The sequence below is a fragment of the Catharus ustulatus genome, chromosome 28, assembly GCF_009819885.2.
Source record: "Catharus ustulatus isolate bCatUst1 chromosome 28, bCatUst1.pri.v2, whole genome shotgun sequence".
NCBI lineage: Eukaryota > Metazoa > Chordata > Aves > Passeriformes > Turdidae > Catharus > Catharus ustulatus.
In genome coordinates, this window is record NC_046248.1 from 1,281,093 (window position 1) to 1,298,496 (window position 17,404).

At 51.1% G+C, this 17,404-nt stretch overlaps 2 protein-coding genes across 5 annotated transcripts; one reads left to right on the forward strand and one right to left on the reverse strand.

The window, feature by feature from the left end:
- The first annotated feature begins 123 nt into the window (after positions 1-123).
- On the forward strand, positions 124-11,102 carry FAM118B (family with sequence similarity 118 member B). 4 transcript variants are annotated; one of them, XM_033081723.2, is made up of 9 exons: positions 124-177; positions 484-515; positions 4,139-4,216; positions 6,150-6,402; positions 7,159-7,386; positions 8,521-8,649; positions 9,778-10,063; positions 10,532-10,591; positions 10,663-11,102. In XM_033081723.2, exons 3-9 carry the CDS (start codon positions 4,146-4,148, stop codon positions 10,866-10,868), a joined length of 1,233 nt encoding a protein of 410 aa, XP_032937614.1. In that variant the 5' UTR covers positions 124-177; positions 484-515; positions 4,139-4,145; the 3' UTR covers positions 10,869-11,102. The 4 variants fall into 4 exon arrangements, with proteins under 4 accessions (XP_032937614.1, XP_032937615.1, XP_032937611.1 ...); XM_033081724.1 differs by having other exon boundaries at positions 10,680-11,102; XM_033081720.2 differs by having other exon boundaries at positions 10,532-11,102.
- A 100-nt stretch (positions 11,103-11,202) lies between these two features.
- Positions 11,203-17,383, reverse strand: SRPRA (SRP receptor subunit alpha). Its single transcript, XM_033081719.2, has 14 exons — positions 17,213-17,383; positions 16,438-16,521; positions 15,465-15,628; positions 15,208-15,368; positions 14,933-15,086; positions 14,360-14,510; positions 14,092-14,198; positions 13,782-13,900; positions 13,412-13,498; positions 13,151-13,323; positions 12,847-13,060; positions 12,607-12,770; positions 12,397-12,495; positions 11,203-12,223 (listed from the first exon to the last, which is right to left on the reverse strand). The coding sequence occupies exons 1-14, from the start codon at positions 17,330-17,332 to the stop codon at positions 12,095-12,097; spliced, it is 1,926 nt and encodes a 641-aa protein (XP_032937610.1). The 5' UTR covers positions 17,333-17,383; the 3' UTR covers positions 11,203-12,094.
- Positions 17,384-17,404: the final 21 nt, after the last annotated feature.

The following is a 17,404-nucleotide window of genomic DNA, read 5'->3' on the forward strand; positions in this document are numbered from 1 at the left end:
CGAGCGCATGGCCACGTTCCCACGCCTGGCCCCGCCCCTTCCGCTGCCAGCCAATGACGGGGCGGGGCGGGAGGAGGGCGGAGCCAATCGTCACGCGGGGCGGGGCGGGGCCAGGCGCGAGGCGGCTGCGCGCGGCGCGGCGGCGTCTCCTCAATGGGGCCGCGCGCGCGGCGCCAGGTGCGTGCGGGGCGCGCGGGGGCGGCGGGCGGGGAGGGCGCGGTTGCCATGGAGACGGCGGGGGGGGGGGAAGCTGTTGCCATAGCGACGGGGGCCGCCATAGTGGGGGGGGTCCCATGGCGGCCGGCCTGAGGGGACGGAGCGGCCTGAGGGGAGCGAAGGAGACCGGGGGTGAGCCGGGGGGGCCGCGAAGCCGCCGCACCATCGCTCTCTATAAAAGCTCGCTTTTATTGATGTCCCCCCCCGGGAAGGAGCCTCGGTGTCCTCCCCGCCTGCTGAGTCCCCGTGTTGTTGCTTTTCCCGCAGGTTTAGCGAGGAGGGCACAACGGAGAGGACAGGTAAGGGCTCGAGCAACCCCGAAGGTGTGACCCCCCCCCCCCCCTCCCGCTTCCCTTTCCAGAGTCAGCCCTGGAATGCCAGCGTGCTTCCGTGGGAGTCCGTGGGATACAGAGCTCAGGCTTTGCTGTGTCACTCCCTCTCCTTGCTCATGGAGCCATTGGGAAGCACGTGAAGAATCACAGCGTTTGAATAAAAACCTCTGGTGTGTTTTGACTCACATCCAAGGAGGCTGAATCCTGTGTTTTTGTGGCTTGGACAGGAGCAGGTCCCATTGTCCCTGGAGGCTGTGTGTTTCTGGGATGGTTTTGATCCAGTTCCAGTGCAGCTCCCACGTGGAGAATTGGCTGGGAATTGGCCAGGGATAGTTCAACTTCTAGCTGACTTGAAGAAGAAGCTGAGAATTACATCCTTGCTGGTGGTAGTTCCCAGCACTTAAAGAAGCTAAAAATAATGGATGAACAGTAGGTTTGTACGTGTTTCTTTCCAGAATTTGTGGGGGCTCTTCTAGAGGAGCCCATCTTCCAGCGTGGAGCTGGATCACTTGGCTTCAATTTTAAACATCCAGCTGTAGTTTTAGTTGTGTGTTGGGTGCTAAGCACGGAGATGGTGACAGCAGCAACTTCTCCATGAGGTGGGGAAGAAAATGTTGCATTAATTCCCTATTTTGGTTCTGCATAAGGGGCTGTGGTGTTGACTGTGTGGCATGGCTGTGTTTTGCAGAGCTGCAGAGAGGTTTTTGTAAATACACACCCTATGTGAACCTCAGCCCTCGTTTGGCACATGTTGTGTTCAGGTGTTTGCTTTTACCTGGGATACACCTTCATGTTTCCAACGTTTCTGCAGCTGGATATGTCTGTGTCACACAGGGATTTGCTGTGGTTGGGTTTATCCAGTTTTGGTGACTTGGGCACAGTTTAAAGCTGAAGTCTGGAAGGCTTTAGGATAAATTAAGAGATTTCTGTGGTGTGGAGGGAGAAAGAGAATGCAGCAAACCCACACAGAGGGTCTCTTAGTATCCCTGATAAAAGTGGTGGGAACAAGGCTGGGACAGGGGAACAGGGTGGCTGAGCCAGGAAACCATGGAGTGTTGTGTTTACAGTCTTCAACTCCCTGTAGTCTAAATAGCTGGAAAGTTCCCAATGTCTGAAGAAGGCTGGAGAGACACTTATCTTGTGCCTGTGGCTCCTCTCCTCCATGCACCTGTGTTCCCAGGGGAAGCCTGCAGTACCTGCTGTGTTTTTTTCCCCATGGCAGTGTCATGCTCTGAGGTAATTCCATTTAATTTTGGCTACCTCAGCTGTGTCAGCACGATCCATCCCTTTGGGGAGCAGAGCTTCTCCCCAGGACTAAAAACTGGAGGTTTCTATTTCTTGGCTGAATCCCCATGGATTCTTTTAAGACCAGTAATAACTTTTTTGGAACTAGGCTGTATTTATAATGGGGCTTTTGTTCCTTTATGGCTGTCTGCACTAAATAATAGACCTGAAGGTTGAAGGTCATTATATGAGTAAACCTTTCTAGGTGATTATAATTCCAAAAGGTGCTTTTCCCTAAGTTTAAAATTACTTTTGAAATGTAATTTAGAGGCACTTAAAATTTATTTGATGGCTCCATTCCTGCTGTTAATGGCATAGGAATGTGCAGGGTGAGCAAGATGGGAACAGTGCTGAGGCAGGTGAAGCAAAAGGAAACTCCTAGGTAGGAGTTTACAAAGAGCCTCAATATTCAAGACTCAGCTGATGATTCACAGATAATATAAGCTTAAATTATATCCAGTTTAGAAACTGAGGCAGTATTTACTTTCAGCTGTAGCTCTGCTGCTGCAGAGGGGCTGAGGGCAGACCCAGCACCAGCAGGAGCTCAAACTTCCCTCTGAAACGCTCCAGTTATCTATTGTTAGTCCCTGGCTTGTCTAAAGCATCTTTGCACCACTAAATAAAATCTGGCTGGCTTTGTGGAAGCAGCCTGTCCTTACAGAAAAATCAGCTAATCCAAAAGGAGAGATGGGACCCTCATGGGAAGGAAAAAGAAGGGTTCCCCCCGCCCTTATCCTGATCATACTTGGCTGTATTTGCTCTGTGGGGATTTGATGGTGAATCTGACAGATCCTGTACCAGCACATCCTCCTGTCTTCCTGAGAGTCACTACTTTGGTCTTTGGAGATTTAACCACTCCAAAGTAGTTCACCATGAAGCCTGACAGCTTGCAGGTGTTTGGAGGTGATGAGGCTGCAGAGGTTCATTGTCAGAACAGCATTGAAGTGCTCCTGGACTCAGTGTGGGTTGGAAAAATACCGGGTACAATGTTCACAAGAGTGTGTGATGGGGGGAAAACCAGGAGATTCCTCACTTGCTAAAGGCCTTTGACACTTTAATCCAAAATCTGGGCCCTACAGTAAGGCCCAGTAAGATAAAAAGGTGATTAGCAGCACATGTTCAGTAATGTTTCAGGAGCTAGGTGGTGAAAAGCAGCTCGCTGAGGTGTTCTGCTGTTGTTACAATGATATATTATTGAGCAGCCTGGTGTGGTGGAAAGTGTCCCTGCCCATGGCAGGGGGGTGGAACGACCTGAGCTTTAAGGTCCTGTCCAACCCAAACCATTCCATAATGCCATTGCATGAAGTTTTCTGAAGGGGTCAGAAGGTAAGGGCTGCACACATGGTGTATCTGAGCGTCTGACAGAGTCACTTTGCCCTGAAAGGTGCTGGTTTCCTAGAATATTGGCTGATTTCTCACATGATCCATGCCAACACTTGCAGCACAGCCGAGGTGAGACCTGCCCATTGTCACCTGCTCTGCTGCCAGGGAGCAATCGCAGCTCTAGAACAAACCCTCAGATCTCCCTGAGGTGGCAAAACCTGCAAAAACCCTGTGGTTTTGGGTCAGCAGCTCTTCCTCAGCATTTCCTCTGGCCAAAAGCCCTTGTCTAACAGAGTTTTTGCTGGACTCTTCATCACAATTGGCAAGGAAAAAGCAGAGGAGGCTGAACAATTAATTCTGTTAGTTTTCATTCCCTTTTCATAGACTTATTTGGGAGAAGCAGAGTGGGAGAGGACTGCATGCTGGCAGAGCTTTTGTATTTTATGTCACAGGCTGTTGAAAGAGTTCTCAAAATGCACTTCCTTTCCGTGGGCTTTAAGGTCATTTCCCAGTGCTTGCAGATGCATGGCGGGCTGGGAAACCCTTCTCTCATCACCAGGGAATGAAATACTCTCCGTGGCTTTTTGGAGCCAACAAAAATCTCTTTGTCTTCTCTTCCCTCCCACTGTTTCCCAAGCAGCAAGTTTGCTGACAGGCCTTGTCGGGAAGAGGGGAGTGCTGCTCCAAGATCCAGGATCTGTGGGGAAAATGAGGGGCTGAGGTGAAACAAAGGGTCTGGCAAAGTGTGTTTTGCTGAGGCAATCACACCTGGGCAAAACAACCAAGGTAAAAGAGGTCAAGGAAGTGGATGAGACTGTGGGGCAAAGTTCAGAGACAAAAACATGCAATTCTAAGCCCAGAGGTGATCTTGGAATGATAACAAACCTGGGATTTATCCACCTGTGCAGAGCTGGTTCTGTAAAACCTTGTCTGGGTGGTGTTGTCCATGTGCAGTGACTTCGCTTGTGATTTCTCTGCTCTAGAAACTGGATGGCTTCTACAGTGAGCCTGGGCAAGGAAACATTATTGGAAGATGGAATGCCACCTGCAAAAAAGCCCAGGTAAATTTAATTATACTCCAGTGAATTTGTTAGAACAAGAGCCTTTTCCTTTGCCTCACGTTGTTCTTTAAGGATTGTGATCCCTGGTGACCGCAGCTGTTTCGCTTCCTGATTCAAGAACTGGGTGCTGGCCGTGCCTTGGCCTTTCCTGCTGTTTGTGGAACAAAAGCCTTCACACTCAGAATGTACTTTTTTGGGGTTTTAACCCTCAGCCAGGGGATGGGGTTGTACTCAAAGCTGTGTTTTACTGTCCTGTCTCCATGGTCCTTGTCCACTCGCAGTGTCAGGACGCTGTGGTTGTTCTTTGTCACTTGAGTTGATGGTGGTTTCCAGGAGGACAGGGAGTTACTCAAATTAGCATGATTGAACTGCATGTAAAGGCTAAATAATTCACCCTGAGCCTCCCTGTGCTTAGAAATAGGTGGTCTTACAGTTCTGTGAGTGGGGACCTGACTGGTGGATAATTCTGTCAAAGACTTGAGACCGTGGCTGCTGCAGGCTCAAAAGTTCTTGTGAACAAGCAGCTAATTCATCTGGGGGGTGTCTCCCACTAATTTGATTAATTTGCAAGTTCTGGAGGGCTGCAGGATAGTTCTGTGTGGTCTCAAGGTTGAGCAGTGGTCTTAGAATGTGCAGAAAAGATGCTGAGAGATGATTTTTTCCTTACTCAGGATATCGGGGTAGAAACAAGTGCATTTTTCAGCAAGGAGTAGCATGCCTCTTTCAGGCATGCAAGACATTAAAACTTGGGTATTTGATACTATTCTTTATTTCAGTCCCTGTATTTCCAGTAGTGTTTTTATACTAGCCCATTAGCATGAATACTGATTTATTCCTCACACAAGGTTTGCAGTCCTCAAATTGAACTCTGTTTTTCAGCAGTGAAAGCCCTCGTTGAGGAAAGGGTTAACAAGTCTGTTTTCACAGGCAGGAGCTGAGGAAAGGCACAGCTCCATCTGTGTGGTGTTGGTTTCCTCTCCCCTTCTCACTAAATATCACGTGTTTGCTGATAAAGCCCATTTCTTCCATACAAGCTGCTGCTCCAATCCTGGGAAGCTGCAGCAGGTCCCTGCTGCAGAAAGCAGCTGCCACCAGGCAAGGCAAGGCAAGGAGCAGCACATCTGCTTAATAAATGATAAAGGTCATGTTTAAAAGCACTGTGCAGGTACAAAGCCAGGAAAATTGGCAGGAGGGAGGAGGAATAAGGAGAATACAGCCCTGCAGCCCTTTCATGTGACTCTGTATCATCTGGGATATTCCAAAACATTGGCCTGGAGCACCCTGCTGACATTGCAGGCATCACAGGGAAGGGATTGTTGGTACAGCTGAGGGGGTTCCTCAGCAAACTGGGGCTGGGCCCCTCCAGGGCTGGGCTAGGAGGAACCTTCCCTTGCTTTTTTCTGTGCTGGCATAAATGGAGCTGTTGTCTCCAGGCTCCTGTTCTGCACCTTGTTTAATTCAGGTCACATTTCTGACCTGCATGGGATCTGACAAGCATTTTGTTTCAGGATGTAGAGCCTGTGTGTGTCTCACTCTCTAGTGCTCATGACATCTTTCCCATGCCCTCCAGCCTTCCAGGTAACTTTTATTAATAGACTTCCCTTATTTCAGATTTTTAGTGGATTAGCTTTGCTGCAGAAACACCCTAGGGTATCATTGACTTCCCCAGTAATCATCCTGATAACAGATTTGATTCCTAAAAATATTGTAGTTACAGACCTTGTGTTGGGAGCATTTGTGCTGCTGATCCATGCAGCTGTCTGCTGTCTTTTAAGGATACCAAGCTGCTCCTGTCATGTACTGTTTATCAGAGAGCCCCAATGGATACTTGATTCAAATTTTGGCACAGAGTACCTCCCTCTCCCTCAGTCTGCCACCACCCCAGCCACCCTCCATCCTGGTGGTACCAGCTGTGCTCCTTTCTCCTTTTCAGGAAGCTGTTGCCAAGCCTCAAAACCAAGAAGCCTCGGGAGCTTGTTTTGGTCATTGGGACAGGAATTAGTGCTGCAGTTGCTCCCCAGGTCCCAGCACTGAAGTCCTGGAAGGGGCTGATTCAGGCTCTCCTGGATGCTGCTATTGACTTTGATCTCCTGGAAGATGAAGAGAGCAGACGGTTCCAGAAGTGTCTTCATGAAGACAAGAACCTGGTTCATGTTGCCCACGACCTTATTCAGAAGCTGTCTCCAGTGAGTGTGCTTGTACCTGCCCTGAGTGTAGGATTTGGCTTTTGGAAATAGACAGATGGTGTCCCCACCCCAACAATTCCTCTATGTACAAGGAACCACAAGTGCAGTTACTGTGCCAGGTGCCTGATTTAACCCTGCTGTGGACATGGGGTTTGGGTATTTCACCTGGACTAAGATGATTAAAGGGATGGAGCACCTTCCTGTGAGGAAAGGCTGAGAGAACTGGGATTGTTAAACCTGGAGAAGAAGGCTTCATTGGTGACCTAATGGTGGCCTTCCAATACCTGAAGGGAGCTGGCAAGAAAGATGGAGAGAGAGTGTGGACAAGGGCCTGGTGTGACAGGATAAGAGGGAATGGCTTCACACTGCAGGGCAGAGTTAGATGGGATATTGGGAAGGAGCTATTCCCTGTGAGGGTGGTGAGAGTGCCCAGAGGAGCTGTGGCTGCCCCATCCCTGGGGGGTGTTGCAGGACAGGCTGGAGGGGTTTGGAGCAACCTGGGATAGTGAAAGGTGTCCCTGCCCATGGCACAGAGTGGGCTCTGAGGTCCTTCCCACCCCAAACCAGTCTGGGATTCTGTGATCCTATGACTATGCTGAAGGAGAGCACTCACCCTGGTGCAGCCAGGGCTCTGTGTTTGCCCTGCAAGGACCCAGAGCTTTGCAGGGTGTTGGGGAAATGTGGGTATTTTTTCATGGAGTCGTTTGGCATGAGGTGTTAAGGGCTGGCTCTGATCTCAATGTCTCCCCTTCTCAGCGCACAAGCAACGTTCGCTCAACCTTTTTCAAGGACTGTTTATACGAGGTGTTTGATGACCTGGAATCCAAAATGGAAGATTCTGGGAAGCAGCTGCTTCAGTCTGTGCTTCACTTGATGGAAAATGGGGCCCTTGTGTTAACCACAAACTTTGATAACCTGCTGGAGCTATATGCAGCACACCAAGGGAAGCACCTTGAGTCTCTTGACCTGACTGATGAAAAGAAGGTAAAGGATGGTTATTTCTTTTGTCAGGGACTGTGGTGATGCAAGATATGCTCTCATGCTGCCTGAGGGCATTGTGCTGATTGTAGTGGTTTAACTGGTGGCAGACAGGCTCCAGGCAGAGGCTCTGACTGTCCAAGGCAGCAAGCAGAGGAATGGGGAGGAATGCTCCTTTCTGGAACGCTGGTTTGCTGGCTGCCATCCAGGGCTCAGGAGGAGTCCTTAAGCCTGCTATTCCTTTGATCTCTGTCCTTGAAACTTCTGGCTTGGCCTTGCTTCCACATAAGGCTTGAGCTGATGTTTCTCGCCAATATGGGAAACTGCATGTGAGATGCAAAGCCAAACTTTTTATTCTTATAAGGTGCTGCAAAGTGCTTTTTGTGATGGGCATTCAGGGCTGCAGCCTTGCAGGCTCCCCTCTTGCCCTGTGTTCTCTTCCTGCAGTGGCTGGAATGGCTCTTCCTGCTGCACTCTCAGAGCTACCCCATTCATGCAAACATCCCTTCTCTTGCCCCACTCAGGCTGTGAAACCCTGAGCTCTTTGCACCTGCCCACCTCATCTCTCCATTGTGGATTTTACTGTTGGGGAGCATCTCATCCTTCTGTTTGCATGCTGAACACCCCCAGTGTGTGTGTCCTGTGCAGTCCTTGCTCTCTTTTCATTCTCATTTCTGTGCTTCACGTTTCCCGTGTGACCTCTTAATCTATGTGGCTGGAAGTACTTACAGTGTTACAAATAAGCATTCTAATTATTGCAAGCTTAAACAAGCTGAGGTCTGCAGGAATAAACTGAGAGCCTCAGAAGCAGCTGTCTGAAATGGAGGTCAGTTCAGCTGGTGACTCCCTCAGAGCCAGTACAGGCCACAAAAAAACTTGGTAGGCTTGAGAAACATGCTGAGCAGGATTTGTAGTTTTTTCCCCTTTTTCTGGTCAATCTCACATTTTGATTCAGTCTTCTCATCACATTCACCAGTCAGCTGCAGTGTTGTCCCAAACAAGCACCACAGGTTGTGGCTGCAGGCCATGGTGTAGGAGGAGAGAAGGTGAGGAAGAAGCAGCCTCTCTGGAATGCTTCCCCAAAACGTTACATTTAGCAGTGCTGTGGTAGCCAATTTGCTGTGGGTTTGTGTTGAGCAGGTGCTGGAGTGGGCACAGGAGAAGAGGAAGCTCAGTGTCCTGCACATCCACGGCGTCTACACCAACCCCAGCGGCATCGTCCTGCACCCAGCCGGCTACCAGAACGTGCTGCGCAACACCGAGGTCATGGTGAGCCACGCTGGGCCTTGTGCAGCTGCAGCTCCCACTTGGGTCAGCCAGGCACAGGCTCAGCTGAGTTTAGACTGAGCTTCACAGAGGGTGGAGAAGAATTACGATTATTTCACAATTATAAGCTGCACCATTTTGACTAAAATTTTGGTCTGAACTCGAAGTGCGGCTTATAATCAGGTGCAGCTTATATATGGACAAAGAATGAAAAGTTGCTGTTTTAGATTAGAGGACAGGTGTCTGCTGAGAAAGGCAGGAGCTTCTCTTTGAAATGGAGAATGTAAATCCCCTCCCTCCAAGTTATTATAATTTTGAAATTAAGGGGCTCTCAGGCAAAGATATGGGAATTAGGAATAACAGTTCTTTTCTAGGGAAATTAAAATAGAAATACAACACTACAAAGAAACAAACCCCAAACCCTGACACAGTCAGAGTACAACCTGACACCCGTCAGGCAGGGTGTTGGCAGCAGTCCCATTCCATGGTGGCTGCATCCTCCTGCAGTGACAGATGTGGCTCAGCTGGAGCAGTGCTCCTGTACAAGGTGCAGTTTCCCTCCGGAGCTCCAGTGGTGATGTGGAGAAATCCGGTTTTCCTCTGGAGTCCAGTGGAGAAAGGGGCTCCCTTAGTGTCCCAAAACCTCTGTTTTTATCTTGGTAAGAAATGCTGGGCTCTTCCCCCTGGCTGGAGCAACTCCCAATGGGATGCAGTAATTTTATCAGTGCCACAGTGGGACTCAATGGCCATGAGCAGAAAATGACTGGCTGGAGAAAGGATGGGTTGTGAAAAGATAAAGAACAATGCCCTGCCTGGTTTCAATGGATGGCCCATCAGCAGAATATCTCCCACAGAGATAAGGATCACTGCCCCACCCTCAACAGATGGTGGTAGAATAGATACCTTTTATTACACTCTGTATTGTAAGGTGTGGCTTATAATCATGAAATTACTGTAATTAGATATGGGAAACAGGAGGGGTGAATTCCCTAGCATGCTACGCTGCTGGAACACCTCCCACACTTGCTGAAGGATGGCATTGTTGCAGAGCCTTGCCAGTGATAGTGCAGGTGCTGTCTCTTGTGAGGATGAAGCTCACCTTGACCAAGAACATCTTTCCCTTTCTTAAAGCGAGAGATTCAGAAGCTGTATGAAAATAAGTCCTTCCTCTTCTTGGGCTGTGGTTGGACAGTTGATGACACCACGTTTCAGGCCCTGTTTTTAGAGGCTGTCAAACACAAGTCAGACCTGGAGCACTTCATGCTGGTGCGGAGGGGGGATGTGGATGAGTTCAAGAAGCTCCGTGAGAACATGCTGGACAAAGGGATCAAAGTGATTTCCTACGGAGACGAGTACGCTGACTTGCCCGAGTACTTCGAGCGGCTGACGAGCGAGATTGCCATGAGGGGCCGTGCAGGTACGGGGCCAGGGGCTGGGGGACCCTTGGCTGTCACCATGCTGAGTAGACAGGGTTAGTAGCCCCTGTTCTCCATGCTGTATAGATTCCTGAAGCCTTTTTTTTTTAAGAAAAAAGCAAACATGTCTCTAAGTTTAGCTGGATTTGTGGGTTACTTTTTTGTGTGTTTTAACAGTTTAAACAGCTGTGCTGCCTCCCACGCTTGCAAACTTTGTTTTTCATGTGCAGCTGTTCCCTTTTTAGTGAAAGGGCAATTAGTCTCTCTGACCCCTGTGCTGCTCAGCCTGAGCCAATGCTTTTATACAAAGAGGAATCATTAATAAACCATAAAAATGGGAGAAAGTGGGTTCATTGGTTAGAGCCTTGCTAGCAGGTATTCTGAGGGTTAACCCAGCCAGGAAAGCCTGTATGAAACCACCACATGGGCAGCTGGCTCTTCACCTCACACTGCTCTCTGCTCTGCCCCAGGTGTGCCCAAGGAGGGGCAGCAGCTGAACGGCTCTGCCGCTGCCCACGCTGACATAAAAGGTAAGGAAGGCTCTCTGGAGCCAAGAGGCTTCACCCTGTGTTGCTCCCTGGAGTCCCAGGCAGGTGTTCAGCCTTTGCTTCCATGCAGGATGCAGCCCCTGAGCCTCAGCCCTGCCCAGGCCCTGAGCCATGGCAGGGGCTCCTGGGACAGGCCCAAGCCAGGCCAGCAGCCCCCAGGGAGCCCAGCACTGTCCCACTGCTGTCCAGCACCGAGCCAGGACCCTTCCAGCAGGGAAGAGGCCAGGACAGAGCCTCCATGGATGAACACCTGATCTAACATAGTCATTGTGGTTTTACTGGGGCTGCATGTGCCTGCGGAGTGCGGTGTCCACGAGGGAGCTGCAGCCTCCTTTAACTTCATACCTAGAGCTTTTATATTCTGTATTTCAATTAAAAAATGAAACTTGAGCTTTTTTTTTTTTTTTTTACTGAAAGCTCTAGTTTTCTAGTCCTGTCTTTTTACTGTACAGTTTTTGTATGTTGAAGTTGTATTAAAGGCCTGCTCACTGAACTGTGGCTGCTGTATCATTTTCAGGGCCTTTCACACCTCACACTGATGGGAGTTCATCTCCCCCAAACCCAGTAGGAAACAGGTCCTGGCTGGAGGCAAGTTATTTATACACAGACAACAAATTATGAAGTTTATTTTATATAAATTATGTCTCTTAGCAGACAGCATTCAATTTATTGCACTATAGCACATCTGCAATACAGAGCTACAAGACATTGTCAGAGAGGTTTGTATTATTCAGTGTAGCACTTCTGACCAGGATCAAGAGGCACTCGGAGAGGGGAGAAAGGGTGCAGGAAAGCAGCAAGCAGCCACCATTCTCTTCCAGTATTAATGTGGTTTGTTTTTTGTTTCCTTTTTACTAGCGAATAATGCCAAGACCAGCGGGCAGGAGCCAGGCAGGGCACACTGCCTTCCTCCTCTGGACCTGGCTGCTGCAGCTCTCCTGCTCCTGCCCAAATATGTGGTGTCTGGGGACCCTGCTCCAGAGTCCAGTGAGGACAGATATGGGGGACTTTAAGGCAATTTAGCATGTCCCCTCCAGCCCAGCACAGGCCATCACCTTTTTTTTTGGTTTATCAGCTTCAGTGGAGCTGCCACGAGCAGCAACATAACAGCCAGGTCTAATGCTGCCCCTAAGCCCAAGTCCCTCCTACCTCCTCCCTAAGCTGGTCTAAAAATCAAAAGCAGCTCAAAAAAAAGCCTTCAAACCCACCAAAAAGCACAGCAGATCCTGGCACCGCCCACCCACCCCGTGCAGCACGAACAATACAAAGCTCTGGATTCGGCCTCCCTGCAAGGGAGCCTGCGTCACTGGACACAGAATGGAGGAACCCAGGGAAGGGCTTTTTCTGGATATAAGGTGGTTTATCCAAAAAAAGTACTCCTCATGCTGCTATTCCTCCATTCTGTTCTGCACTACACGGGAAAGACTAGTTGGTGACAGGGTAAAGCAGGTTCTTCTGGGACATCTGCACACAGCGATTTGGTGTTTAGGCCTTCATGAGCGCTGCGACCACGGCCTTGGCGTTAAGGCTTCGCAGATCACAGTAGGTTTGTCCGGTACCAACGAAAACAATGGGCTTGCTCGTGATGTAGGTCATGGAGATGGCGGCACCCACCTGCCAGGGACAAGCAGCACCATGAAACCCAGTGCTCCCCTCAGGGAGCGTTCATTCATCCCCCATGTGCAGAAACCAGACTTCTAAATTTGATTTCAATGGCTTAAACGCATGAAGGAAGTGCAGGAGTGCCCTGTGTTTGACAGCTTCAGTCACCCCAGCAGCCTCCTTACCTTGTCATCAATGGTATCAAACTTGGTGAGGACGATCCCATCGATGAGCCGCGGTGTCTGGGCCATGGAGTGATCAGCCAGGGCCTTGTTGAACTTGACCTGAGGGGAACAAAAGATGCAAGAAATGCGTTTGTGGTGCTGCCACCATCCAATTCTCTGGTAGAACCTCCAGAAACAGGTTCATCTCTCAAGAACAAAGCCTTCACTCACCAGCTGATCCACAGCCTCATTTCCCACCAGCGCTTCCCCAACAAACAGGACCAGGTCGGGAGCGTTGACAGCGATGAGTTTGGCCAGCGCAGTCATCAGGGGTGCGTTGTCCTGCATGCGTCCCGCTGTGTCCACCAGCACCACGTCAAAGCCCTGGTTCCGAGCTGGGGTGGCAGAGAGGCAGCGTGAAGGACGGTGCTGCCCCAGGACAGCAACCCCCGCCCCCGGTGCCACGCGTACCGTAGGAGATGGCCTCCATGGCGATGCCCGCGGCGTCCTTGCCGTATCCCTTCTCGTAGAGCTGCACCATGGTGCGCCCGCCGTGGCTCTCCGGAGGGTGCAGCGCGTTGAGGCGGCGCGTGTGGGTGCGCAGCTGCTCCACCGCCCCCGCGCGGAACGTGTCGCAGGCCGCGATGAGCACACTGAAGCCGTTCTCGATGAGCCAGAACGAGATCTGCAGGTGGCAACAGATCAGAAAAGCCTGTAAGTAGCTACACAGCCTGACTCCATCACCCCAGTCCTGTGATCCAGGATGCTCTCCTGCCTTGGCCAGGTTGGTGGATTTCCCGACACCGTTGACACCACAGAAGGTTACGACATAGGGCCGGTGATGGCGCTGGGCGTCCATGACATCGCGGAGCACGTCCACACGGCGCTGGGGCTGCAGGATCTGCACCAGGGCCTCCTGCAGCGCCTGCTTCACCGTCGAGGTTACCGCTGGGAAAAGGATGGAGAGAGGACATGTCATGCGTGGGGAATACTCCTGAGCTCCAAGCCATACACAGGATGCCACATGGACACTTACTGGTGAACGTTCCCATCACCTTCCCTTCCAGTTTCTTGGCCACAGATTCACAGAGCTGCACTGCAATCTCAGCTGCCACATTTTTAGCTTTGAGAAAGACAGAGCAGGGAGTCAGTGCTGCTGAGAAGGTTATGAACATCCCACATTACTGTCAAGGGAAGGATGGAGTCAGTGTGCAGGATTCCCACCGGACCTGAGTGCCGCCCCAATTTTGCTGCACTTTCAAGGGCTCCTCAGAGGTGAGACAGGAACCCACCACAGTTTCTGTGGGCAAGAACATCCCAAACCACAGGTACTACCCACACTGGAGCCCACCCAACAGAGCACAGTGAACCACCACTAATCCCTCAGATCACGGATCCAGACATACCAATCAAGTGATCCTTCATCTTTTCCAGCACAGGGTCCATGTCCTCTCTGGTCAAGCTCTTGGAACCCACCAGGCCCTTCAGCATGCCAAACATGCCCCCCAGGCCACCCTTCTTGACACTGTGGAGAAGCAGAAGAGTTACACTGAGGTTTGAGAATGACCATCTGCAAAGGTCAGATGCAGAAAGGTTTTCTCGGAGAGGACAAACACACCAGTTTGTGCTTCCTGCATTACTGGTTAGACTGGAACAGGAGTTGCGGGACAGAAATCAAGAACCATGTGACTAAGCAAGGGCTGTGAGAACCTCTACCTGGGTTTTGAAGGGTTCTGGACAACTTTCTCCTCTTCAGCTTCATCATCACTCTCATACTCCAGGTCATAGAGGCGGCCGGGCTCACGATTTTTGTCCCCCAGGGCCTGCAAGGGGAAGAAGCGGCTTTATGGGCTGAGTGCCACAATCCTTTTTTTGTGTTTCTTCATGATCCCTTCTCATCCAGGCACAGAGACTGGGCTGGATTCATAAAAGCTCAGTTGATCCCAGAGAACATGACAGCAAACAGAGCCTGACTTTTCCTTACCATGTCAGGGTCAAACTCCTCCACAGGACAAGCCTCTGCACTGCCATTGGTAGCGGAATTACTGTAATCGAGTACTTTGGCATTAGAGTTCCCCAGATCCCACACCCGGGGCTTCTTCCCCTTCTCCTTCTGTGCATCGGGTTTTGGAGATCTGGTGGAACAAAGACCAGAAACACATTGTGTTCAGTGCAGGGAAACAGCAGCCACCACTCCTTAGGAGATGTGAAAATTAAAAGCCTGGATTACCCAAAAATGCAGAAATTGATCTGATCTCCAGAGTTTATTTATTTGAACTTTAATCCTGTATGGCACCACTTCCCCTCAAGCCAGGTATCAATGCACTGCTGCCATCTGCTCACTAAAGACTGGACCTCTCCCAGGAAAAAAAATCAGGTTCTATTCCCCTTCAGGACCCCCAGATGTCTTCTCCCAGTCTTTTCACCAAGAAGGAAAATCAGGGAAATGAGGTCCAGGAAAGTGAGGTCTGGCTTCCAGCGGTCACCAAAATGAGGAGAGATTCAGCCATGGCCTAGTTCAAAGGATAAGCAGACTGACCATGCCCTCATCACTCACCTGGACTTCTCCCCAGCTTTCATGTGTCTCCTGAAGAATTCCTCCCGGTTCTTCTGCAGGATTTCATCCTTGGTCAGTTCCTCCTTGTCCCCTGCTGCCGAGAGCTGCTTGTCACCCGCAGACGCTTTACTGGGAGCTGCCACAGCTTCAGTTCCTGACAGGAAGAGTCCCAACACAAGCTCAGCCCAGCTCCAAGCAGATTGGGAAAGCACAGGCTGCAACACATTGCTCTGGAATATTTATTTCCCTCCAATTCATCTTCCTCATCAACTCACCATCCTTTTTGGAACCTTTACTCTTCTTGTTCTTGACCTTCTCCTTTGGTTTCTCCCCCCGGGTTTCAATCATACACTTGACAGTCTTCTGGGATTTCAGAGACTGCTCAAACGTTTTCATTACCGTGGGAGCTCGGACTTTGCTGCTCTCTTCTGCATCCCTGCAGGGAGGTGACCCATTAGCCTGGATTCCAGCTCTTCCCCCACTCCCATCTCTGCTCAGAACAGAAATTTAAGACAAAACCCAAGCTCTCTACCGGAGGAGGCGCATGAAGTCATCTTTAAAATCAAAGGTGCCATTTAGGAGGCCCAGGGCGCCTTTCTGCTGGAACTCGTTGCGGTACTTGTCTCTGAACTCCTTATGGACGTCGTCTATCAACTTGTCCACGTAGGTTAGAGTCAGGATCTTCTGGAAGCCCACCTGCCAAGGAGCACAGCCAACACACACTATACTTCCAGCTCATTCAGCAGCAGCAAGCAAGCAAAAACCTCTCTGTTGAATTCAGAGTTCTTTAATTTGGGCAAGCTTCAGCCTTCACTTTCTGCTCCACCTTCTCAGGCTTTTAAAATGCCCACAAAAAGGTGAAAAACAGCCCAGAGCTTTGCTTCCACAGGTGTCTATAACACACAGAGGCTGTCTCATAGCAACAAGGACATGTAGGGCAAGGGCAGAAAACCTTTAGCTTTTCTGCAGGTCAGCAGGTAAGGTTGTATAGATTTATGGAGATAAGGTGCCACAAGACTGAGAAAGAGAGCATTAAATGCTTTGTGAAGTAAAGGGAACGACACATTTCTGGCTTTTTTTCAATACATCTAGCCAAAGTAAAGTTTTACAAGGCTGCAGCTTCTATTTGAGGTTTGATTAGTTTTAATCCTGTTGCAGATGATTAAAATAAGCTGCTACTGCAGCGGCATTCAGCTGACAGACACCCGTGTCCCCCCTCTGGAGGGAGCCTGGCCATACTGGGATCACTGCTCAACATGCCCCTGAAATGCTCATCACAGCCCCTCACCCCCCAAAATCCCAGAGAGAGAGGAGCCAACTCAGTCTGAGAGCTGAGGTCTATCCAGCCCTACACAATGCAAACAGCTGTTTGCTCAAACCTCAGCACAGCAGGAACTGTTCCCTCTCTTTTCTGGGGCAATCCCCTTCCTTCATGTTTGGGAACACATGGGGGCCGGAGGGACCCTCCTGCCATCCCACAGGTGGTGGTGGGGTGGGTCACTTACCACAAACACCAGCTCAAACTGGTTGTCCAGTTTGTACTTAAGTGTGAGGGCTTCATGGGTGAAGGAGTTGTTGCCACCTCTTTCCTGGAGGAGAGGAGCTGTCACAACGGGGGTGCTGGCAGTACCCACCATCCCCTCATCCCTGTCACCCCCTTTCCCAAAGTGGTCCAGCATCCCTTACACATGACCCCACACGCCCTGGGCAGGTGATCCCATCCATCGCCCCTCAGCTGGATGATCCCACCCCGCCCCGAGCTGGTCGTGCCCCCTCTGCCCCGTGCCAGGCAGGTGGTCCCACCCAAGTCTCTCTCCTCCCCAAGGTGACGGTCCCATCCACATCCCCCAAATGGGTGACCCCACACCCGTCACCACCCCCAGAGCTGCTCGTGCCTGTGTGCCCTCCAACAGCTGGTCCCATCTGTGTGCCACCCCTCTCCTCCCCGTCCCCAGGTAGATCCCACTCATGTCCCCTCCACATGCAGGGCATCCCATCCACCTTCCCCCTCACGGGCTGATCCCACTTCCCCAGAGATGCTCAGGCAGGTCCCAATCCCCGTTCCCCCAACAGCTACGTGGGCTCACCCGATTTCCCTTCCCAGGCAGATGGTGCCATGCCCGCCTTCCCCGCCATGTCTGTGGTGTCACCCCTCCGCCCTCCCCAGGCAGATGGCTCCCACTGCCCCCCTCCCTCACTCCAGGGCTGTCCCACTCCCCTCTCGCCAGGCAGGTGGCCCCTACCCAACCCTCCGCCCCCCGGCAGCCGGTGCCGCCCGACCTGCAGGAGGACGGAGCGGATGAGGGCGTTGACGGGGGCGGTGGCGGCGGGCCCGCGCACGCCCTGGAAGCACCAGAGGACGAGGCCGCCCTTGCTGAAGATGGTGAAGAAGTCGAGCATGGCGGCGGCGCCGGGCCCGGCGGGGCGCACACGTCGCTCTGCCCCGCGCTTCCGCCGGAAGCCCCGCCCCCC